Source organism: Oxyura jamaicensis, chromosome 5, assembly GCF_011077185.1.
Source record: "Oxyura jamaicensis isolate SHBP4307 breed ruddy duck chromosome 5, BPBGC_Ojam_1.0, whole genome shotgun sequence".
Lineage (NCBI taxonomy): Eukaryota > Metazoa > Chordata > Aves > Anseriformes > Anatidae > Oxyura > Oxyura jamaicensis.
In genome coordinates this window covers 51507203-51530571 of record NC_048897.1, presented here as the reverse complement: position 1 = coordinate 51530571, position 23369 = coordinate 51507203, and the positions used below count along the sequence as shown (strand labels likewise).

Below are 23369 nucleotides of genomic sequence, written 5' to 3'. Positions count from 1 at the left end.
GGGGGGGGGGGGGGCGAGCGGGCGGCGGAGGCGCATTCGGGCGGCGGCGATGAACGGGACGGGCCGGGAGCCGTGCGAGCGCGGCGAGGCGCTGCTGGCCGGGGCCCGGCCGCTGGTCAGCGCCCTGATGTTCTCCGCGGGGCTCCTGGGCAACCTGCTGGCCCTGGGGCTGCTGCTGCGCTGCCGCCGGCCGCCCCGCGCCCGGCCTCCTTCCCTCTTCCACGTCCTGGTGCTGGCCCTGGTGGTCACCGACCTGCTGGGCACCTGCTCGGTCAGCCCCTTGGTGCTGGCCTCCTACCACCGCAACCTCACCCTGACCGCCCTGGCGCGGGGAGGGCACATCTGCCTCTACTTCGGCTTCTCCATGAGCTTCTTCGGCCTCGCCACCATGCTCATCCTCTTCGCCATGGCGCTGGAGCGCTGCCTGGCGCTGGGGCGGCCCTACTTCTACGAGCGCTTCCTCAGCCCCCGCACGGGCTTGGTGGCCCTGCCCGCCATCTACACCTTCGCCGCCGCCTTCTGCTCCCTGCCCTTGGTGGGCTTCGGGCGCTACGTGCAGTACTGCCCCGGCACCTGGTGCTTCATCCAGATGTACCTGGACGACGGCCGGCACGCCGGCGGCGCGGAGGCGGCCGGGATGCACGTCACCTTCTCGCTGCTCTACGCCACCTTGCTCCTGCTCCTCATCCTCTCGGTGCTGCTCTGCAACCTCAGCGTCATCAGCAACCTGGCCCGCATGCACCGCCGGGGGCAGAAGACCCGCCGGCTGGCCACGCCGGAGCAGCCCCGGGCGGTGGGGGGCGGCGGGCGCTGCATGTTCTCCATGGCCGAGGAGATCGACCACCTCCTGCTCCTCTCCATCATGACCATCACCTTCGTCATCTGCTCGCTGCCCTTCACGGTGAGTGCCACCGCCTCTCCCCACAGCATCCCTATTTCTCTCTCTCCTGTTGCGAGGCTCCCCTCTTCTTCCACTGCCCAAACTTCAAGCTCCTTCCCAAGGCTCGGGAGACCTTGGGTCTGCCGCAAACCGCGGGCGATTCACGATGCCCACGGGGAGCGAGGGATTCTCCCGCACATCCCCAGCGCCGGAGCCACCATCCCCTCCCGCGGAGGCTTCGAGGCCAGGCAGGGTGGCACCGCATGTCCTGGGCACGCCGAGGTCCCCTGGGGCTGCCATCCCCAAGGGCCACGCGCGCTCGCCACCGAGGTGCAAGCGGCGGCAGGGCGAGGAGCGAGACGCAGAAAGGTGGGGATGGGGATGGAGGAAACCCCGCTGGGCTGGGCTGGGAGGCAAGCATCACGTACCAGGGCCGTGTAGGCACACTGCCCCGTGCTCTCCTCACCTGGGGGCTGCTGTTCACCCCGCCGGGCTGCGTCTCCCCGCCGGCAGCGTCACACGCTCCCCATCACCTCCAGCCGCAGCTCGGGAGGCGCGGAGCCTTGCCGTGTGCAGCGGCCGGAGGCTCCTTTGCCGTCGTTTAGTTCCCATTAGGAGCGAGCCCCACTCAGGTCGGGCGTGCTGCCAGCACTAATTTTGTGCTCGTGGACTTAAATGGACGCTACCTTCCCTTTCGCACTCACAGAAGGAAGAGTCCCGAGGGAAGAGAAAACGACCGCAGCCTGTAGCCAAGCCAGGCTGTCTGGGTTTTAAGAGAGAGAAAAGACAAAGCGGCAATGTCCGGGAGCTCGCGAGCATCCCAGGAACCAGACTCAACATCCTGAGAGCTGCCGTCAATGGGCCCACGCGTGCTGGGCGGCTTTCCCGGCGGCCTGGAGGAGCCCAGCTCTGGATGCCGCCATCATTAGGCAGCGGGACCCCTTGGCCGGGTCTGCTCAGGACAGCCGGGGTGGGAAAGTGCCGCTGATGGAGATCCCATGGGCCCCGTGGTGGCAGCTCTTAGCCTTGTCCCGAAACGCGGCGGCTTGTCCTTTCCCATTGCCCGGCTCCCACGTGGCTTAGCGTTTGGGCAGCGCTTTGGCATCGTCTCCAACGGAGCCACCAAACGCTGCCTCCTGGGCGTGACACTTTCTCCTCTGACCCACAGCACCCACCCTCTGAGGAGCAGCACACGAACCCAGACACCGCCAGCCCACAGAGCCACAAACCCTCCCCCCCCCCACCCCAAAAACCCCCCCCCGAGCCCGGGGCGGGCTGGCAGGCGCTGCCGTACCCGAGCCGTACCCGGGGACGCCCATGCCCCCCGTGCCCCCGGCTCCCCATCCGAGCATCCCCGCGGCGTGGGAGCGAGGGGGTGGCGATGGGGTGAGTAAGGAGTGCTGAGTCACCCTTCCAGGAAGCCCCGTAAGCCGCTATGAGTCGGCGCACGCCAGGAAGCACCGCACCGGGGCGGCCCAGCACCCCGCACCCGATGCGTCCCGTGCGCTTCCCCACCCCGTGCAGCCGCAGGTTCTCCCCGCGCGCCGCGTCCTTAACCAGCCGCCGGCTTAATTGCATTTGGGCTCAGCGAAGCCTCGCTGCGCGCGGGCAGAGCGCAGACCTGGCTTTCATTTGCAGGAAATTCGTTTAAGCCGCTGGAAGCAGAAAGCGTGCTGTACGTGGCCCCTGGGAGAGCAGACCCGGCGTCATCTTCCCCCGTTGCTCTTTTGCAGGTCTGCGCCTACATGAACAAGTTCAGCAAGGGCAAGAACTACGACTGGGACCTCCTGGCGCTGAGGTTCCTCTCCATCAACCCCATCCTCGACCCTTGGGTCTTCGCCATCCTGCGGCCGCCGGTGCTGCGGGTCCTGCGCTCGGTGCTGTGCTGCCAGCTGTCCCCCGCCAGCCAGGACGCGCACGCCCCGTCCCCCGCAAAGACGAAACTGGAGACGAGGCTGGACCCCGGCGGGCAGTAGATCCCCCAGGAGATGTTGCCAGGCTGGGCTGGCTGGGGCGCGGTGCAGCCCTCGCGGGTGTTACCGAGGTTTTATGGCCCCAAAAGAGATGTCCCCGCTGTAGGGTGGGACGGGGCTGCGCCCGGTGCCGCCGCGTGTCCGGGGAGAAGCTGGTGCGGTGTCCCACAGGGCAGAAAGTGCTCGCTGTGGGATGGGACCGGGGCACCTGGATGTCACTACCTCCATCGGACGGGGCCATCCCTGCCCTGCGATGGATGCGTGCCGCGTTCGGACACATCGCAGAGGGGCTGGAGTACCGGGTGACTTGCTGGGACACCGCAGCCGCTGCGTGCATGACTGCGGCTGGCCAAAGGGGACGTTTCTCAGGCTTCGAGCATCTCCAGCCACCTTCTGCCCCTTCCACCTGCATCCCCCGTGGTGGGGTTGCTGGGGACAGCCCGGGTGCCTTTTTGCCACTTTCCTCCCAAGCCGTGTCCCCGGGGTCACTGCGTGGTGGCTCAGCCCTGGCCGCAGCCAGCCGGGGCACCGGGGACCGGGCAGGAGAGGAGGCAGCTGCTGCGTAGGGGAGGAAGAAGCGTTCGCCCCTCTTCTTTCTTCCCCCTTAGCCTGGCAGCCTGCTTGCCCAAGGAAAAGCACTTTATGGGGTGTAGCTCTGTGTGTCTGTGTCTGTCCCCCCCCGCTCCCGGCAGTTTTAAGGCTCCGGTCAGTGCCAGCCCAGCGTGTCCGAGGGGCGCTGGGCAGAGAGAAGCTGAGCTTTGGTTTTTCCGTGTGCTGCCACGGCATGGGGAACCGCAGGGCTCCCCATTTCCACTGCATTTTGCAAGGGGCTTGCTTTGTCCCGCGGGAATACAGAGCCAGGAGCTGGAGGTTTTGGTCGCAGCCACGCGTCTCCCCCGTGCCCTGATGGGTTTGGGGTTGGCGTGAAGGAGGAGGGCTCATCCTCGTGGTTCCCACCGGGGCAAGGAGCACCAAACCCCGCTGCCTTCCCCAAGGGGGGACCTGCCCTGCCCGGTGGCACTGCCACCCTCCGAGCCACCTCTGGGCTTGTCCCGGTGCTTGTCCCGCTGCTGCTGGGGAGCTGCAGCGTCCCCCGGCCGTGGCGTCCCCGTGCTATCGCAGGTGGAGTGCCCTGTCTGCCCGAGAGCTGCAGCTCTGCTCAGAAAGCCCAAACGTGCCAAGTATTGGTGCTTTCGTCCGTGCCGGCGATGCGAAAAAGCCCTCTTGTAATAAATGTCATTGCAAGGACCCGGCTGCGTCGTGGTGGTGAGTTCGTGCCGAGGCTGCACCCCCTGGTGCGGGGGCAGAGAGGGGCTGAGAGGGGAGACCACAGCCCTACAAACGGGGAGAGTAACCCAAGGTGAGGGGAGTCTCACCGCTACCCAGACCTGGCTGCCGAAGCCGGGCAGAGGCTGACAAAGCCCCTACCTGTTATCGAAACACCAAAACCCCCAAAAAACACCCCCCCCCAAAAAAAAAAAAACAAAAACCAACCCAACGGCTAAAAAAAGGGCAGGCTCTGTGTCACGCCTGTCAGCCAGCCAATATCCACAGGAAGTTTACTGGCCTCCGAAATGCGTGTGGGCAGATGTCAGGCATGGGATGCTATTGCTCAAGCCCCGCAGATGGGTTGCTGGCAGCTCCTGCGGCTGGGGGGGCTCGGGGGGGCGGTGAGCACGGCGCTGCAGCGCGGGCTGCTCGCACCCCATCTGCTAGCTCCGCGCCCTGCCTCGTCGCTCGTGCCATTAACTAATTAAAGCCCCGGGTTTCCAGATCCGCGAGGCTTCTCCCCGCTGCCCACACGTGTTGCCCCCTTGCCCATTTTTTTTCCCCACCCGTGCCCGAAGCCGCAGCCAAGGGCAGCGCCGGGGGGCTCGGCACAGCCCCCGGTGTCCCCCGGGGGGGGGAGCTTGAGGAGGAGCCGAGACCCTTTGGGAACATCCCCGAGGCCTCGTGCTCGCGTGCCCGGCTGGTCGTGACACGGTTGCTCACGCTGGAATTTCGGGGCCGGTTGCTTAATCCTAAAAGCAGCAGGGAAAGCTGCCGGGCATGTGAAGGATGGAAAAACCCAAAGCTTTGCAGAGGGGGGGCGCATCCCCTTGAGGCGTGCGGTAGCCGGGGGGGGGGGGGGCACAAGACCACGGGTTCCCAGGGTCATCCGTGGGGACAGCCGGGATGGGACGGGACGGGACGGCCCCGTTCTCGCCGCAGGCTGGGCTCTGCCAGCCACCGGCCCGGCTGCTGACCACTAATTGCTGCCTGCTCGTTTTTTGGGAGCTCTGTGGCCTCCCCAGCAGGAAGCGCGGGGCTGGGAGGTGACCTCCAGCACCATCCCCTGGCACCAGCCCGGCAGCCACCAGCGGTGCCCCGGGGTCCCCGGCCACTGGGCACGCTGGGTCACCCCCCAGAGCTGGGGAAAAGCTGCTGGGTCCTCTGTCAGACCAGAAATTAGAGCTCTGCAGGGCCCGGGAGAGCCCCAAAGAAGTGTGTCCTGAGCCACGAGCCTGCACAAAACGCCGCTGTTATTAGCATCGTGTAGGAGCCGTCACGGCAGCCTAATTAATTCAGCTCTCGTCATCTCAGCCGGCATCTGCTCCCCGTAAACGCAACGTGCCCAAGTGTCACCTCACCGGCGGCGCCCTTCCCTTGCTGATTTCTCATTTCTGAGCCGGGGAGGGGACAGGGACCCACTCTGTGCCCCCGCAGAGCCCCCCAAGGCTGTCCCCCTCCAAGGAGAGCCCTGCGCCTTGCCGTGCCGCGATGTGGGGACTCTGGGCTTTTTTTTTTCCCAGCAGAAGGGAAGACGGGAGGGGAGTTTCCCTCTCGCTTGCTCATTTTCCCTTGGCTTCCGACTTGTTTTGGAATATCTCCTCCGGTCTCCTCTGATCCAAGCGCTGGCAGCGAGCGAGCCCCCGGCTTTTTGGCTGCTTTGGGCTCCTGGCTGAGCCTTGGTCCTTCCCAGGGCTGCAGCAGCTCCCCCGGAGCCCCACGTCCCTCTCTGGGGGCTCGGCAGAAGGGGACGAGGCTCCGGGGTGGGAACGTGGCAGGGGCAGCGAGCCCAGCTGGCCGGAGCTGTTCTCAGCTCTCTGCGTCCCCGTGCGCCAACAAGGAACGCTTCCAGCCCCTCTGGAACCCATTTCCCTGGGTTTTCTGAGTTCATTTTTGGCTCCAGGGGCCTCCAGCACCCCCAGGGCAGGGCCCAGGCTGCATTTTATTGCCCCTTCCCCAGGAGCCTGCTGGGGTACCCCAAGCACCGCAGCCTTACGGCCAGAGCCTGGAGCAACAAACCTGTGACCCAGCCCATCACGGGAGGGCTACAGGATCTTGGGAACAGCAAGGATGCGAGCAGGATTACTTCTCAGCTTTTTTTTTTTTTTTTGATATTTCTATTATTTTCTATTATTATTTCTATATATTTCTATTTCTTTTCATTTTCATGGATTTTGGTGGCTCTGCGCAGCCCCGCAGCGGTCAAGGTCCCCCCCAGCACCTCCAGAACTGCTGCCTTTTGGTTTATTGGGGACTTTTGCTCCTCTGGGCTCCCTGTCCCACCCATACCTGGCCACGGCTCCCGACACACGAGGGAGGAACACGAGAGGCAGAGGCACAGCCCCGGCGGGGGACACACGGCAGGGGATGCTCCGCGCTGGGAAAGCGAACCGCAGGGACACCCGGCGGGCTTGGCAAGAGGATCTCCGGCTGCTTGAAAGCACAAGGGGGACTTTTGCATGAACCCAGCGAGGACAGGGAGCTAAAAATACAGCCGCCGCCACCCGGCACGAGAGCAAACCCTCCAAGGCCGCCGCTTGTTTGTTTGCTCCGGGGCTGCGTGCGCACGGCGAGCCCCCGCGGCCCCGGCGCTCACCCCGGGAGAAAGTCCTCCCCGCTGAGAGCATCCAGCTGAGGCACGCAGGGCTGTGTTTTCCCATCCTCCTCTCCCTTCACAGCTGCTGCGCGGTGGGTGCGTGAAGCCAAATCTCTTTTCCCCGAGCGGGGAGATTTGGCCGCGGGGGCTCTGCCAGCGCAGCAGGAGGGATTCGGTGTCCACGCCGCGGGTGAGCCGGGCTGGAGATGTGCCACCCCGAGAAAAACAGCCCGAAATTACCAAAGGGTTTCCCCTACGCCCATGTAAGCGGCTGTGATGGCAAAGCCCCCATGGGGGGGTTCGGAGGGGAGGTGACCGCCCGGTCCCTGCCCCGCAGCCTGACGCGTGAGCGCTGCGGGGAGCCATGAGGGCTTCACGTGCTGGGCTGCTTGGGTTATTCAAGTGGGTTTCTCTGAATCATGGAAACATCCGCGGCCACCCCAGGCACGCAAGTCCGCGGGGAAATGCAGCCGGTCGGCATCTCCCAAAGCAATCCGAGTCCTCCAAACCAGGAGACTAAACAGTGTCAGAGCCGTGTCAAGCATCGGGCCGCGGGGAGGCCATAAAAGCTACAGCCCGCGGCTAAGCGTGCCGTATCGCTCCTGCCCTGCCCCACACGCTGTGCTGCCATCTCTCCTGCAATCCAACCCCCTTTCATCAGCTTTTTACCCCCGTTAGCAGCCCCAAGAGCTGGCCTCGTGAGAGGAGGAGAGCAAAGGTCCTGGGATTTCGGAGCTGGCCGCGTGCAGACCGTAAATTCGGGTACGGTTTGGGTCCCCGAGAGCAGCCCCCACCTGGCCTGGTTTCGCTGCGGTTCAGCTGCAGAAGCTGCCAGTTTGTGGCTGAAAGAAAAACCCCTAAAGAAAAGAAAAAAAGAAGAAGAAGAAAAAAAAAAGAGGTTTGTTTCTGTGCTTTGCGAGCGACGTCTTTCGGTGGTCACCACGCCAAGCCGCGGGGCACGGCGGTGACGGTGGGGCCGTGCTGGAGCAGGGGTGCTGAGGGATGCTGACGCCTGCTTCTCTGTGCTCTGGCTGCATCTCTTCCTGGTCCTGCGGCCCCCCTGCAGCCTGGGTCACTTCGGGAATCTCCAGAAAAAGAACAAAGGCTGGGGCTGCTGTGGCCACGACCAGGGAAATCCACCTGCGTGCAGGGGCTGGGCTGCCTCCTGCTCTGCGCGCACAGCCTGAGGGTGCTGCTCGCCACGCGAGGGAACCCAGCCAAGCCCCACACGTCCCCCATCCCATCCCCATCCCATCCCCATCCCATCCCCATCCCATCCCCGTCCCATCCCCGTCCCTGCAGGCTCCCGGGGCAGTTACTCACGCTGAGCATCTGCAGATTTATCACTCCCACCAGCTGCTATAAACAGCCCCCATCACACGCAACCTCCAGCCGCGCTTTTCCCAGCAAGCCCTTCCTGGCTGCTGAATTTATATCAATATCAATATATTTATATAGATATATTTTTCTGCTTGCTTTGCTCTGCACAGGATTCGCAGCCCGGGTGCTGGGTACGAAGCACCGCAGTGGCAGGGTGGAAAAAAACCCCTACAGATGCCGTTTCCCCGCAGCTCGACGTCCCCAGGTGACGCTGGCAGGGCACGCGAGATTTTCTCTGCCTCCATGCAGGAGGGCTGGTGTTGGCCGGGCCAGATGTGAGATGTCAAAGCAGGCAGGGTTTGGAGCGGAGGGTTTTTTTTTTTTAAAAGCCACGGGCTGTGTTTACACGGGGCCGTTCCCGAGCCCTTTGGTTTCCCCCGTGTTTACCCGCAGACGTTTGCGCTACCAGAGCCCCGGCCACACAGAGCCCGGCGAGCGATGGACTTTGTCGTGCCGAGTGGATGTATACACGAGGGAACGTTTATTTGTCACGAGCAGCTGCTATTTCCTCCCCTGAATGCCTCTTCCATCCCAGCGGGGATGGGGAAGGCTCGCCTGCAGCCGTTGATGGCTCTCAGACGGCCGCGGGGATGGAGCTGCTCCGGTCCCGGCAGTCCCGGCACGGGCACTGGGCCCCGGTCCCCTCCGTCCCCGCAGCCCCCGGGGCTGCCCCCAGCCGTGCCACCGCAGCCGGGGGTGGTTTTCAGCTCTTTTCTCGGTGGGGTTGGTTGTTAGAATGGATTGTGAAGGGCTGCAAGGTTTGTAATTAATGATCTCTCTTCGACCTGAGGCTGGATCTCTTTTGTTCGCGGCGCTGAAGCGCCCTGGTGAGGTGCAGCCCTTCCACGAGGGGTTTTCAAGCACACGTTCATCATCCAGCCACTTTCTGAGGCACCTCGGCCCTTCTCAGGCATTGCAAAGCCCCAGGAACCGTGCCCCCAAGCCCTGGCAGTGCCGATGGGGACACGCCTCTGGCCAGCCAACGCCACCCCGTTGCTCCTTTGCTGCTTTTCCCCTGCCGGGGGGAGCAGCTCCTCTTTCCTCACACTTTCCCGAAGTCATTCCGCGTTTTTGGGCAGGCGAAACCGGGAAGGATTTTTTTTTTCATAGGGGTGTGCTTGCTTTGGGGCCTGCTTTTGCAGTGCAGCACTCAGAGCATTTTTTTGGGTCACATTTCACTGCTTTCTGCCCCTCCCCAGGCTTTCCAGAGCCCTGTTGGGATCAGGAGGGCAGGATGGAGCCGCGCGGTGCCGGAGGGCACAGCTCCACCGGCAGCGGGGAGGCTGTCGGGGAACCTCACGGCCTCGGTTTTACCCTGGGACCCGGCACTGGGTGCGTTTTTCTGACGCAGCCATCCCCACCCTGCCCACCCCAGCAGGTCCCTGGGGGGTCCCTTTGGGGTCTGCACCCCTACAGAGCGCACCCGGCCCCAGGAGGTCCCTGTGGGGTCCCTGTCCTGGTGGAGGGGAAGGTCAGGATTTCAGAGGGGGTCCTGTCCTTGCAAAGGGGTCCTGGAGCCCTTGTCATTTCTGGGGGTCATTGCGAGGTCCCCATCCTTGCAGAGGGTTTAGGACCCTTGTAGGGCATTTTTTAGGACCCTTGCAGGGTGTTTTTTTGGAAGTCCCGTGCAGCCGGGTGCAGAGGGCAGCGGCTCTGCCAGTGCCACCAGGAGGCTGGAAGTGGCCTCGCTGGGGACAGTGGGAGGGGCGGGGGGTCCTCGGGGTGCTCTCCGCTGCGGTGCTGGGCTGATGGGCTCACGGTCCCAGCTGGAGCTGGGTCCCTTTGTCCCCAGCACACAGGTTGGGTGATGTGTGGGTGTCCCCGGGGTCCCTGAGGGACCTCCCTGCTGGGAGGTGGCATCGCCGGGTCACCGTGGTCCTGGCAAGCCCTGGGACTTCCAAAGCCATCGATCGGATGGGACTTCCCGGGGTGATGCAGCATGAACCTCCCGACCCCAGGGCCCTTCTCCGTCCCACCCCGCCCCCGGGGACATCCCCATTTCCCAGTCCCAGCACTGGGGACCCTCCGTATAACGTCCCCCGGGGTAAATGTGAGACGTGCAGGGAACAAAATGACCTCGGACCGTTTCTTCAAAGGTCGCTGCACTCGCTGCTGCCTCCTCCCTGACCCCAAGGGAAGAGCAGGGGACCCGGAGCCCTTGTGGGGTCTGCCCTCTGGGGGTCCTTGGCTGGCCTCGGAGCCCCCCCAGGTGCCAGATCCCGGCGGGTTGGTGCAGGCGAGGGCTGCGAGCTGGCATTTGCCACTCTCCTCCCTAACAGCCAGCGGGCTGAGCCGCGGTCGGTCGCACCCCGGGGCGTTACCGGAGCTGGCGTCCACCTTTGGCGAGCTGGGTTGGGTTTCTTGGCCCTCCTGGAGAAGCCAGCAGTGGCCTGGGGAGAGGAGAGGGGATTTTGAGTGGTGGGGGGGACGAGGGGGGGAATGTGGAGACGTGGGGAGGGTAAGGAAAGGCTGGGCTGGGGCTCTGCACACACCATCGCCGCCGGCGCACCGGAGCCAGATGCCGCGGGTGCCTGCTGCAGACACGGCTCTGGAGCATGCAGGGGCTTTGTCGGAGAAGCCAGAGCCATTTCCAGCCCCCAGGCGGATGTGTGCAGCGGGGGATCTGCAGCATCCCGGAGCTTTTCCCCCCTTAGACCCAAAGCAGCGCAGGCACCAGCCCACGGGGACGCTTGGCCCCAGCCCTCGGGCACTGAAGGGTGCTTATCCTGCCCCCGAGCAGGATGTGCTGAGCCCCTCAGCTCAGCGGGGCTGGGAGGACTCAGACCCCACGTGCAACAAATGGCCAGGTGCTGGCCCTGTCCCTGCCCTGCCTCCGTGCTCCGGGCTGGGAGCTGCCCTGCGCTGGGAGGCCCATGGATACTGCACTGGCTTTGCTCCTGAAAACACTTGGAGTTATTTTTGGGCACTAACTGCCTCGCTAAATATTTGCCTTGGTGTTAGCGCCCGGCCCCGCTCACCCAGAGTCCACCCAGAGCATCTCTCAGGGCTCAGAAGCTCCCAGTCCCCAGTAGGGCCACTCGCAAGGAGCCCAGCTTCTGGAGACAAGACCCCGGGACCTAAAACCCGAAAGGGACCCGAGGAGGTGCCGTCCTGCAGCACACGGCGAGGCGCTGCCTCCGCTCTCCTCCTGGCAGGGCTGCTCATGGAGCAAAAACGGGCCAGGGGCATCATGGTTTTCAATTCCTTCTCCAGTTTTGCATGCAAGGAGCTGCGGTGGCTCAGCCGTGGCCCTGTCCCCACCAGGGGATCCTGTTTTATTGCAGGTGCATGTGCGGAATGAGCCCGGTGAGCCCAGCCCAGGAGCTTGGGCACCAGCCAGCAGCGAGGAACAAGCCCTGGTTTCACGATACAACTTATCTGCGTTGCAAGCCAGCCAAGGAGCCTGCGTCCGACGGAGCAAAGGCCCTTCCCCACCTCTGCTCCGTGCCGGGGAGCTGGCCGTGCCCCTCGGGGCTGGGACGCGGGGACCCTTCCCAGCACGGCCCCAGGGGGAAGCCGCTCGTGTCCCACCGCCCAGGGCTGAATCACCGTATTGCAGCCGCTCTTTCAACACCCGGGAGGGATTTGGCAACCCCGCGAGCTATTAATAGAGCCGTGCTGTTGTCCAAGGGCCCCATGCTGCGCCGACGAGCGCGGGAGAGCAAAGTAAACTCCAAGGGAGGTGAAGCACGGAGTTTACCTAAGGAGAGGTCAGGCGAGCGGGGAAACAACCTGTCGAGGAGCAGGAACCGGAGCGGTGCCCTCTCCTCCCTTATCGCCTCCCGTCCCCACGCTGGAACAATGAACAATGAAGGCAGCGACGTGGCGCCGGGGACGTGCCACCTCCAGCCAGCCCTGCGCAAGCCTCAGGGCTCCCCCGAGCCGGGCTGATCCAGGGGGAAATTCACCCCGGAGGGGATCCCAGTGGATGGTCCCTTTTGGGTCCTGCTCCTCCAGCCTGGTCTCCCCTTCCTCGAAAAAGGAAACCCAGCCTCATGAATCTGGATACCTGGGTGGTTTGAGAGAGCCCCAGCAGGAGGTGAGCCTCAGCTGGTAACTCTCTCCTGTCTGCAGCTCCGTCAGTGCCAGGAGGAAGGCCTGCCATCCTCCTCCTCTTCCTCCTTCCCCCGGCCCTGCCAGATGCTCCGTCCCCGCGGCACCAGGAACCGCCGAGCGCAAGCACCGCAAGCCAGCCCCCACGGCTCTTGTCCTGGTTCACATCCTGGCAGAGCTGGCAGCTGTCTGCCCGCCAGCACGCGTCTGTCCTCCCCGCGCCCCATCCTCTCCTGCACGCCTCCTTCCGCTGGCTTTATCCATCCTACAGCTGTGTTCCTGGTGTGCAGCCACAGGGGAGCCTGGCCAGCGAGCCAGGCTTATAAGGGTGGTGTGGGGCACGGGGACAGGGATGGGCTGGGAACAGCTGAGGCCCAGAAGCCATTATTTTGTACCGTCACTTTGTCTTCTGTTCAGTGACCGACATCTGAACACCCTCCCCGAAAGGCTTCCACAGAACTGAAGTACGTGAAATGTCCACCTCTGGCTTTCAGTGCTGAACTAAAGTACAGTCAGAAGAAGAGTGGGATATAAACCCCCCAGAGCGTCGACGCTTCCCATCAATACAAGCTACCAGGCAACCTATCGGCTCGCCAGCTCACTGTGCACCTCGCCAGCATCATCTTCGGAGACAGAGACCCGCGGTTTGCCCGAACAGGCGCGTTTTAATGTTAAGTGGCTGAAAAAGGAGCTGATAGCATCAGCGTTCACTGTGATTGTGCTTCTCTTGCCTCTCAGCATGTGCCGGGACACCGAGGAGCTGCAGATACGCACGGCATCCTGCAGCAATTGCTGGCTACCTTCCACTGCTCTGAATTCCTCCCCTGCAGCCTGGTGGGACTCACTCCGTGCCTCGCAGCTGCCCCCGGCACTGCAGAGCTCTTCTTCCTCGGGCTCTCTTCTCACTCCCATCCATAAACACACCCTGGGCTTGTTGACTCCTTTTTTCCGTGTCGGTCTTTCCCCAGGGCCATCGCTATTAAAAATAACACAAGGCAGGGCTGCTCCTGCCAGCGAACGGGAGTGCCGGGGGCCGCAGGCCACCATCAAACTGCTCCCGACACGCGGAACATTTTCTCCCTGTACGTACGCGTCCCGGCACATACGTGCCTCGAGAGGTTGCCTCCGTGCTCCAAGTGCTAGCGCTGCACAATGAAGAAAACATTTTGGATTTAAAAGAAACAAACTCGGAGCCAGGCCTGTGCAACACGATGGGGTGCAGGACCCTGACCCACACCCATGCTTAGGGTCAGCAGCTCCATCAGACGCAGCTGCCGGCCAGCTCGATGGGACGTGGACAAGCCTGTCCCTTCCCCGTGTCACCACAGGGACCTGCTGGTTTGTTTCGGGGTTCCTGGCACTGCCAAACCCCTGCTGGGAGGCTCGGGGTTTAGGGACCCGCCTGGTGATGTGGGTGCTGAACCCCGTAGCGCTGCGACTCCCCAGCTCTTCGGCTTGCTACAGCCACTGCCCCCCCGGCAGCAAACAGGCCCTCAGCCACCGGCACCCACCCAGGATATCCTTTTTCTGAGCCCCCATGGCTTCGATGGCAATTCTCCAGGAAGAATTAAGCAGCACCCTCGCAGGCAGCAATTTTTTTCCAGCCATAACCGAGATGTGGCACTGACCCCTAGTGACAGGCTCCTGCCCCGACACCGCGTGGCTGAGGTCCGTGATAAAAAATGACGAGCTGCCAAAAGCAGCGGGGATCCGGGAAGGCTCCTCGGATCGCACAAAATCTGCTGAAGTAAGCAATCCTCCCACTGGGGGCACGCGGAGGCTGAAGGAGCTTTCCTGGAAGCGTGCTTCCATCCTGGGCGCGCTGGGCCGGGACATCAGCCGCTCCACGCAGCGCTCGCAGCTAGAGACAAATGCAGAGTGATTAAACTGGGGATGGAGCTTATTTAAGGCCGAACGATAAGCCCAAACACCCTACTTTGCCTGTCCAAAGTGGGAGAGCGATGCAGCAGGAGGGAAAGCCGGCGCGTCACTCGGGGCAGTGCTGGAAATGCCCCCGCACCGCTCGCGGAGCGCGGGGGGACGGCGGCTCGCTGCAGAGGAACGACAGGATCTCACAGAGAACTCGCTGACCTCCTCCTTCCCCTGGGAAAGTTCTGCTGCACGGCAGGCTCCGTGCTGCATACTGCAGTTTAGTACTTTAAATACATGCATTTTGGCTCCGAGCCCGCTCAGTAAGTCCAAAAACGGCCTGCTCCAATTAAGGGCTTCAAGGAGAGCACAAGAGTAATGGTTTATTTCTCGGCATTTCCAAATACTCCCAACCACGCAGGCTGCTTGCAGGACGAGAGAGAGACTTCACAATGCTCTCGGTGGTTCCTGAACGCCATTTTTGCCCCTCACCGGGAACTTCAGAGCCATAAGGAGGAAGATCTGACCCTCCTGGCACACCTTGGCAGTGCTGTGGAACAGAGCAGGCGAAAGGCAGTGGGAAGAAGATTGTCGTGGCCATTAGTGGGACCAGACAGAGCTTCCCTCTGATCACACCCCACTTCTCCCCAGATCGTACCCCGAGATGTCTCGCAGCACGGAATGACGGACCTTTGGCTGTCTTGAGGCTGGAATGCCACTTCCCCGGGCCCTGAAGCTCCCAATCATCGCCAAAAGGACGTGGAACAGCTCTGACACACACTGGTACAGCCTCCCCCCAGCACCGCCAGCCTTGCCCCTCACCTCTCTCCCCTCATTTCTGTCCTGCTGCTCTTCCCACACACCTCACTCCCTGCACCAGAAGGCACCGACCTCACTACCCTTCCTGAGACCACAGAAAAATAGCAGAGGCTGTAAATAACCCCCTGGGCTTGCAACCAAGAAAATGCCAGCACTGAGAAAAGCCATCGCCCGACCTGCCCACCCTTGGGCTTTGCTGGCAAATTTCTGAGCTGGGTGCTCACAGCTGCTGTGCTGACCCGAGCTCTGGCCCTCAAAATAAAGCCGCGTTAGCCAGCTCCTGCTGTTACCCCCGAGGATGAACACCAGTGAATTCAGTTCCCGACTCGGGTGTAAATAACTGCGTGTCAGTTTAAACACTGCAGCTTTGGGGTGAGAGGAATGTTTGCCCTCCTGGCTCCGCGCAGTTACAGTGCGGACCTAACTGCTTATCGAGGGCAGAGCTCGCCGACAGACCTGTGGAGCCTCTACTGGAACCACGGGGAGAGAAGCGCTCTTTGTCGTGGAATCACTCACTCTTCCTGCCCAGGGTAACCAAAGCATCTTCGTGAGATATACAGAAACCGTACAGGAGGGCTGTGCCGATTCAACTTTTCTGGCATGATTTGTCGCGGAGGCAAGCGGCGAGCTCACCCTGCCACCCCGTTAATTATCAGGCGGGCAGAACTCCTCAGCAGCAGCCTCCAGCAGCTCTGCTCCCGTGATTCGCTGTGAAATGCGACGTGGACAGCGCCCAGGAGGCTGTACGGACACATTTCTGGTGCGAGAAATACCAGGTTCTGCAGAACTACCAACACACTGCCACGAGGAATTTAAACTGAACCTCAGGGGCTGTTTTAAGCCCTCACCATCAATTTACAGCCAAACTCCCTTCGCTGTGAGGGCTGAGAAAGTGAGGGAGTTTTTTTTTCTGGGCACCGTCCCACAGCCTTTCACTCTCACAGCTCACTGTGTCTTTTGGCCTGCTTTTCCCTCCCTGCCAGCCTCGGGGCCGTCCCACGCAGGTCCCTCCCGGGGGACTGGATTTTCTCTGCCTTCACCCCAGCTTCCTCAGGCGTTTCCTCCCTGACTGTGGCTTTCTCTTCAGAGCCTTCTGGCTGCTGCTGCTCCTGCCCGTCCCCGTGGCGGTAGGAGGTACGGAGGCTGAATTCGGGCGCTGCGGTGTCCATCATTTGCAGGAAATTGTAAGCAGGAAGAGGTGGCTTCCAGTCGTCCTCAGACAAGGTACCTGAGAGGTGAACACAGTCGCTTGTTAATGAGTTAAGAGGCTACGATGCCGCCCCCTTTACAGATATTTCCATTTCAGACCAAGTATAGCTTTTCCGTGCTTCCAGCGAAAGGAAAATTAAAGATCTTTTCTTTTAAAAGATGACTCTTTTATCTCCACAGCTAATACTGTCACTCAAATCAAACCGACCGCAGATGCATTAACATTTACTGGAGCTGACCAAGGGCTCCTCTCCTCAACGGCCTGCTCCTACGTCCTCAGAGCTCCTAACTGTGAAGCTGACGAGCAGCAACACTCTCTCCAGCAGTGGATGGGCCTCAAATAGCTATGTTAATGAGTGCATTACTGAAATGTCATTAGGCATGGAGGGAGACTGCTGTCTCTGCAGAGAGGAAGCAGCACTGCTAAGTGAGGATGCTCTTTAATTTATGCTTTTAAGGCTGATGGCACAGTTCATAGTGCTTAAAAGCTTGAGAAAGGAGGCTGTGAGGGTGGCACAGCCCTTGGTCGTGCTGCCCAACCATCAGCACACCCCTCTGATACCCTGAAAGTTGAGGGATGGTCCCTAACTGGAGACGGAAACGTGCAGCCTTTAGCAGTGGAGATGGAAAGAGCTGGGGGAGGCGGCTGGGTGACAGCGTGGCAGCAGCCCTTACTGGGTCAGCAGTGATGTCTTTGGGTACTGAAACGTCCTACACACGTCCTACAGCCCCATGGCTGTGCGTAACATTTTAGGAAGGCACGTTTGCCTTTCTTCTAATCATCATCAGCTGATCAAGGCAGGAGGGACTCAGTGAAAAGCTTGCCAACCCTTTATGTCCCAAAGACCACAGCAAAGCACCAGCTTCCTTATACTCACCTGACCAAAAAAAAAAATGTTGGAAGGTGCCTCAAGAGCAGCTATTTCTTACCCTGACAGCTAGGAGTCAGGAGACTTTTTAATAGCAAGCACTGTTTCAGCAAATCTGTCCTCAGCAAGCGGAGAGCACAGCCAGCTTTGGGGATTATTACAGGGAAGAGATGTCGATTCAGAACTATTCATGCTTGGCTCTGAACATTAAACAGTCCCAAAGCAAACTCGTGAGTATGGGTATTCTGTTCTGGCCGGACTATTTGTACTGCTCCAACTCAAACTAGAATAGCTAGTTTTTCCATCATTAAATTCCAGCACAGACAATTTATTGCACGTAGCATCTTCTCATAAACAGACCAGAGCTAAGAGTGCACACTTAGGAACGTTTCAAACCCTCGTCCACTTACTGCTGGGAATCTCCAGTCCTGCCTTCAGCTTCTCCAGCCAAGACAAGATGTTCGTTTCGGTGATAGACTGCTCTGATGGGAACTTGAACACTTGACCCCCAGCATGAAGGTTCACCCAGACGAGAACAGGCAACGAAGGCACGGTGGCAAAGTACGCCTTCAGGACCCCGTGGCCCACCGGGGTGTTCTTCCTGGTGAGAAGAAGAGATTGGACTCGCTCAGCAGCAGTTTGGCAACAAACAGAACGTGACCAAGAATCAAGGAAATGCCAAAGGCCCTCGGGCCACATCCAGCAAGGCACACGAACGCGGTTTTACCTACGGGACAGCTGTAGAAGCTCCCAGCATTATTTATAAGCTCAGTGGCTTAGGCAAGCCATTAGGGTCTAATGGGGAGATAGCGGACAGCAGGAGGAGCGTGAAGAAATCCCCTAGGAGGAGGAGCAGAGAACTGCTGGGATAACTCCTGCAGGAAGGCGTGAAATTTGCTCCACCAGAAGTTTTGAAGAACAGGAGAGACAGAAGTGACACAGCGGCCCCCACCGTGGTGAGCCCCTGGAGGGCTGTTTAGGGGGGGAGAACTCCCAGCTCCCTGCAGCCTGGCAAGAAAGGGCCGGAGGGAAGGCAGAGGGGTGTGCTCACACACCCCAGTCCCTTGGCAGCAGCAGGGCGGCTTCCTCCAGGCAGCGGCGAGGAGTTGGAATGGCAACTTCCCCAAGTGCCAGCGAGCCGCAAGAGGACACCTGACTGAGACAGAGGACACGAAGATGACGAGGCCTTTAGGCGCTATTTTGAGGCTCAGTGGTGCACGGGGTCTGAGCTGGCTCTCACCACGGGAATGAGGTCCTCTTTCTAGGACTGCGTTACTCTTTACAAGCCAAAGGCCGTATTCTGCCTTCTCATGTGGAAACACTCTTGCCCTTACAAAGGACAGCTTTTTCTTTCTCGGTAAAGGAGAACAGAGGCAGATGCGTAGGTGGGGAAGTTCCAGGGGCTCTCATTTCTTGCGCATTACTGGCAAACAAATCGTCCTCTCTTTGAAAACATGTGCATTTCCCTTTAGCAAAACTTCGGCCCACGCTGCTAGGCACTTCCCAGACTTCAAAGCACGTTATGATTAAGACAGTGAAGTGTCTCTGGGCTTGGGCAAAACAAACAGAGGCTGAAAACTGAAAATGCACACGGGAGGAGAGGATTAAAAAAAAATCCCTTCTTCTACAACTTTTTATTTCTCAGCTCCTGGATTCATTTGGTTTCTTGGATATTTTTAAGGGTGTCTTATAGGGCTTCTTCTGGTTGTCCCTTCTTCTGGGAACTCTTTTTTCCTACAGTCAGCAATCACTAATTGCCCTGCTGTGTTTCCCTCTAATTGCTGATGGAATCATTGCTTTAAGACACTCCAGGAGGGCAAATTTACATTTTTCTCCCACATGTAAAAAAAAAAAAATACAAATAACTTCAGTGCCAGGGTCAAACTACCATGCTGCATCTTTCAGAACATTTTATTCTACTGACAATTATTTCTGCAATCAATTAAGGTTTTACTAATTTAACTTTTTTTGTGCAATTTTGCAGCTGCCCAGAATACATACTGAATCATTGCTAAATGATTTGGCCTCCCAACCCAGGATGATTTCAGACCAAATAACCACATTACCAGATAGATAATGTTTTGAGAAATTGTGGACTCATTTTTTCTTCTTGCCTTGAAACGCTAAGAGCGATTTAATGGAAAGAAACAAAGTTTTTGCATACTCACAAGTTCAACCAGCAAGGTACAAACGCTTGCTGGGGCATCGCTTTTGCCAGCTTCAGCATTTCCTTGCTTTCCAGCTGACCGATGTCACCATCGCTAAACAAGATGAGGAAGGGCTTCCTGAGCTGCAAGTAGCGAGGCAGATTTCGCACAGTGATTTCTGGCTGCAAGACATCAAAACAAGAAGTTGGGGTTTAGAGGGAGGAGAGAGCAAGACAAAATCGGGCTTTTTGTTCTTACGTGAGTGAGGCAGGGGCTAGGCGAGGCTGTAGTGTCCACGGTGAATGCAGGAAGCTGAAACCAAGCATGGATGATGGGTCTTGGGTGCACTTTGGAAATGTCACAGCCAGCCCAAGTCTGAAGGAGAAGCTGTGCACTTTGAGGTGAAGGGGGGTGAGCAGAGAGGCAAGGCAGGCTCAGCCCAGCTCCACACAGCTTCTGAAACTCCTGTGCAAGAGGCAGGGAGCAGGCCCTGCAGGAGGCCAAGCCAAGGCCACAACAGCGGGTCTGGGACTGTGAGCACAAGCCAGCTAGATGACTCCCAGGTCTTGCCCCATGAGACCACAGTCCAAACAACAGATTTCTGTCCAGGCTGTCTGCTCCAAGTCATAAAGCACACATAGAAATGTAACTCAGCATGACAGAAATAACAAGCAAACATATTTATTCTGCGCAGCTCCATGCTACAATCAGAGCTTCCGAAAATGACCGCAATGGGCAAAAGGACACTTTTTAAATTTTTTTACTTACAAACATGTCCAGCAATCTGTATCTGATCATCTGCACGATGTCCTGCGCGCTCTCTTTGGACAAAGCGATGCCTTCCACACTCCGATCTCCGCTCCTGGCAAGGAGGAGGGCCGGGGGAGACACTGCGTATTTACGGGACCTGAAAAAGGGTGACTGCAACCAGAACTGGGCACGGGATTTAGCACACACCAAACCTGCTGCACGCAGAGCTGGCGTCCTCACGGGTAAAAGTGGTGGCGGGGACGCGGTGCTGGAAACCCTGCCATGCAGACCACCCGCAGGAAGAAAGGGTCCCAAGCTGCCCCTAACTGCCTCCCTGCGCACCCCATTTTCCATCACCCCCTCTCCAAGTCCCTGCACAGTCCCAGTGTGAACCAACAGGAAATAACAGTGAAAAATCCACCACAGTCCAAAGGATTTGCTGGCATTTACCTTTCGTTTTCACACCTAAGGTGTGCAAATATCCACGCAGCACTTAACGGCATCTCCCAAGCCATAGCAAACAGGGACTGCACCTGACGGACACCAGCCTACAGGAACTGGGATCCACATGCTCCGATTTTTGTCTCGGTGGACATGTGCAGTGTTGCTGAAGTCCAGCACCACGTTACGGCAACACACACAGCCTCTGAAGTTACTCTTAGCAGAGAAACCAGCCCATTCTTTGTTCCCCAATGCTCTTCTGGTAAAAGGGTTCGAGGGTATTTAAAGAAAAGCTGAGCAGGTGGAAAGAGCAAAAATAGGAGAAGTCTGGGCAATGAAAGGGCACAGACCACACCAAGATGGGTGAGCCATTTTCTGGGAGTTTGAGGAACTTCAGCCCTGAGGGTTCCAGATGTCACTGCCCAGAGGAAGGGTGAAACTGAGGAAGGAAACCACTCTGGGGGCTGTCTGTAGTTTATTTTTCAAAGGCTGCTGGTAATTTTTCAGAGACTGAGGCACTAGAACTGCTGGGGAGGTGAGAGAGGCACAGGAACACTTTGGGCTGTGGATGTTGTCAGGTAGCATCCCGTTGATTTCCTTTTCAAAGGTAATCTGCCTTTTCTTTTTTCCATATGAAAAAGAGACACCATAGATTCATCCTACAGCAGAACAATATTTTTTAATGATGGAAAGCTCACAGAAAAGTCATGTTACAACCAATCACACTCCCCTCTGGGGTTTGCCCAGGCAAATCCAGGTTGGCCAGTTATTTTAGCAGTTCGGAATGGGACAGAGATATGTTCAAATTTCCTTTAAAGACCTTGGTGTTTGTTGTTTTGGGTCACAGTGACAAACAAAGTGAAGGTGACCGCAGACAACACGTTTCCATGATGTTCAGCTCCAACGCAGGCCTTTCACTTTCCCCGCCACAGCACTTACTTGTCTGGGAATTTGCCACTGCAAATTTCTAAGGGTCACCCACGATCTGCACTGGTATCTTGATAAAGAGCAGCAGTAACGGCCTTCTACTTTCCTGAGACTTTCAAATGTTGTGAATTCCTTCCTACCCCATTCTTGGATTTCTCAGAGCCTTTTCAGTTTCGTTGTGGAATATCCTCTGCTTTGTTATCCCCTGCATTCTGGAAAATCTTTGGTTTGATGGCCATTTCAGCACTTTGTTTTCCCCACCAGAAACAACCCAGTTTTCTACAGATCACGGAAGCACTGCAATTTCTTAGCTCCCAACATATTTTGACATCAACAAGAAGGCCAGATACCTCTGGCCTTCTCACAGCTCACCAAAAGCCAGGGCTGCATCTTACACATTCTTCTCTCTTCCAAAAATAGTTGTAAACCCAGCCCTGAGCTACGCTTTCTCCTTTCTGCCTAGGCTCAAGTCAAGTAAGTTATTTCACATCTCTGCTTATGGCTGGGAATCCTTTGATCTATTACGAAGGTCGCTAACTTTCCTGCCTGTTGTTTTTCAAATTCACCTGTATTCGCTGTTGTTTGAGAACAGTAAAACCTCAGAAATCTGGAAGTTTGAACTTCTCAAGCTCCCACCGGTCTTAAAGTGTCTCTCTGGCTCGATCACTTCTAAGGCGGAGACAAAGGCTCTTGTTCCCTGTGTCAAAACAGATCGAGTCGTTCAGCTGCCTTTCATAAGGAAGTTTCCTAAATGCTGCCAGAAAGCCAACAAATTATCCATCCAATCGATAAAGTCTACAAAGCAATCGCGTCTTATCTCACTGGTAATATGACCAATAGGTATCAAGTGGCTGTATTGTTGCTTATGACAGCTTTCTATTTATACAGCAGGGGTATTAGATGGGTAATACGAGCCTTACATTTAAATCAAAAACATCTGCAAACAAATACTTGGCAGGAATCTATGACATCTAAATATGTGAGAAATAAAGAATGACTTCATTCAAAGCATTTCTTCCTTATTGTCTTTTTTTTTAATGTTTTTGGTTTTGTTTTTTTTCACTTGTTACCAACTGATCAGGTGTTTGCTGAGCAAACAGTTTTGCTGAGAACATTCTTGGTGCATTTTGCATACCTTTTTCTCTGGGAGGAGAGAAATGCGAGCAGGACTCAGCTCTCTGTGACTGGGGAGCCACAAACATTTCTTTCGTGAGAGCCTAGCAAAAAAAAAAAAAAAAAAAGCTTTTCTTCTTTAACGAAGGGAAGTGAGCCTGGCTCTTGCATAAGGAATTCCTGTAAGTGTTTACTTTCTACTTACAGTTGAGAAGATGACCATCTACAGTAGCTTCACCCACAAATCACAGCTAAAAACACCTTCCACAGCCAAAATCCAAACTTGGCAGAATTAATATCAATATAAACTGTATTAACTATTCCAACTAAATAGGAGCACACTCCAGGCTATGGCTGGAGCAGGAGGACGCTGGTATATTCTTGCGTGTGTCACTGCTGACAGAACACAGACTTTTTCTATCGGTGTCTTTTTGTTTTTCAAGACCATCCTGCCTTCCTTCGCTTTTTTCCTCCTATCAGCTGGGCAGAGATCATTAGGGAAGAAAAGTGAAGACCTTCCAGCTCCTGGGCGCAGGTTTTTCACCCTGATGCTGCTGGCTGGGACTTCAGCTCCTGCCATTACCCCAGGGTTGAACAGGCCCAGCAGTGCCTCACTTCTAATACCTGACCACGGTGGGTGCTTTGAGCACGCTTTAGTTAATAGAGACGTACTGCCAACATATTTACATCTTTATTTTCCATGCGCATCACAAAAACGTCCATATCTCATCAAACATACGATGCACACCTGTAAAAAACTAATGAAAATAATTCACTGCTACATTACTGGCTGTTAAAACTCACACCTGGAAAACAGGGCAAGGACCTTTGGGGATTTGTAACGCTGCCCTGATGGCCAGCTCCTGATGGAAATGAGATGTCAGGACAAGTCGAAGATCTCTTCGGATCTGCCTGCATTTATAAGCACTGAAGCATCTCTCACAATCTAATCCAAACAACTTTGCCAGTTGGTGGAGTGAGCATTAATGCTACAGCTAAGTGTATGCACTGAGACGTGCCCATATCCTATCAGCCCCGATTTGGCTTCAAGTTAGTCCTCAATTTATGCTCTCA

At 57.7% G+C, this 23369-nt stretch overlaps 2 protein-coding genes across 5 annotated transcripts in view; one reads left to right on the top strand and one right to left on the bottom strand.

The window, feature by feature from the left end:
• The first annotated feature begins 8 nt into the window (after nt 1-8).
• LOC118167500 (prostaglandin E2 receptor EP2 subtype-like) lies at nt 9-4103 on the top strand. Of its 2 annotated transcripts, none has more exons than XM_035326910.1 (2): nt 9-901; nt 1587-2118. In XM_035326910.1, the coding sequence occupies exons 1-2, from the start codon at nt 50-52 to the stop codon at nt 1866-1868; spliced, it is 1134 nt and encodes a 377-aa protein (XP_035182801.1). In that variant the 5' UTR covers nt 9-49; the 3' UTR covers nt 1869-2118. The 2 variants fall into 2 exon arrangements, with proteins under 2 accessions (XP_035182801.1, XP_035182802.1); XM_035326911.1 differs by lacking the exon at nt 1587-2118 and adding an exon at nt 2614-4103 and having other exon boundaries at nt 50-901.
• The window catches only part of TXNDC16 (thioredoxin domain containing 16), a 54416-nt gene continuing 31957 nt past the window's right edge, over nt 911-23369 (bottom strand). For all 3 annotated transcript variants that reach the window (XM_035326907.1, XM_035326909.1, XM_035326908.1), the window contains exons 17-21: nt 19833-19971; nt 19086-19246; nt 17328-17518; nt 15718-16067; nt 911-963 (exon numbers count right to left, since the gene is read on the bottom strand). In XM_035326907.1, the coding sequence (XP_035182798.1) occupies nt 15778-16067; nt 17328-17518; nt 19086-19246; nt 19833-19971 (781 nt within the window). In that variant the 3' untranslated portion in view covers nt 911-963; nt 15718-15777. The remainder of the gene's footprint in view (nt 964-15717; nt 16068-17327; nt 17519-19085; nt 19247-19832; nt 19972-23369) is intronic.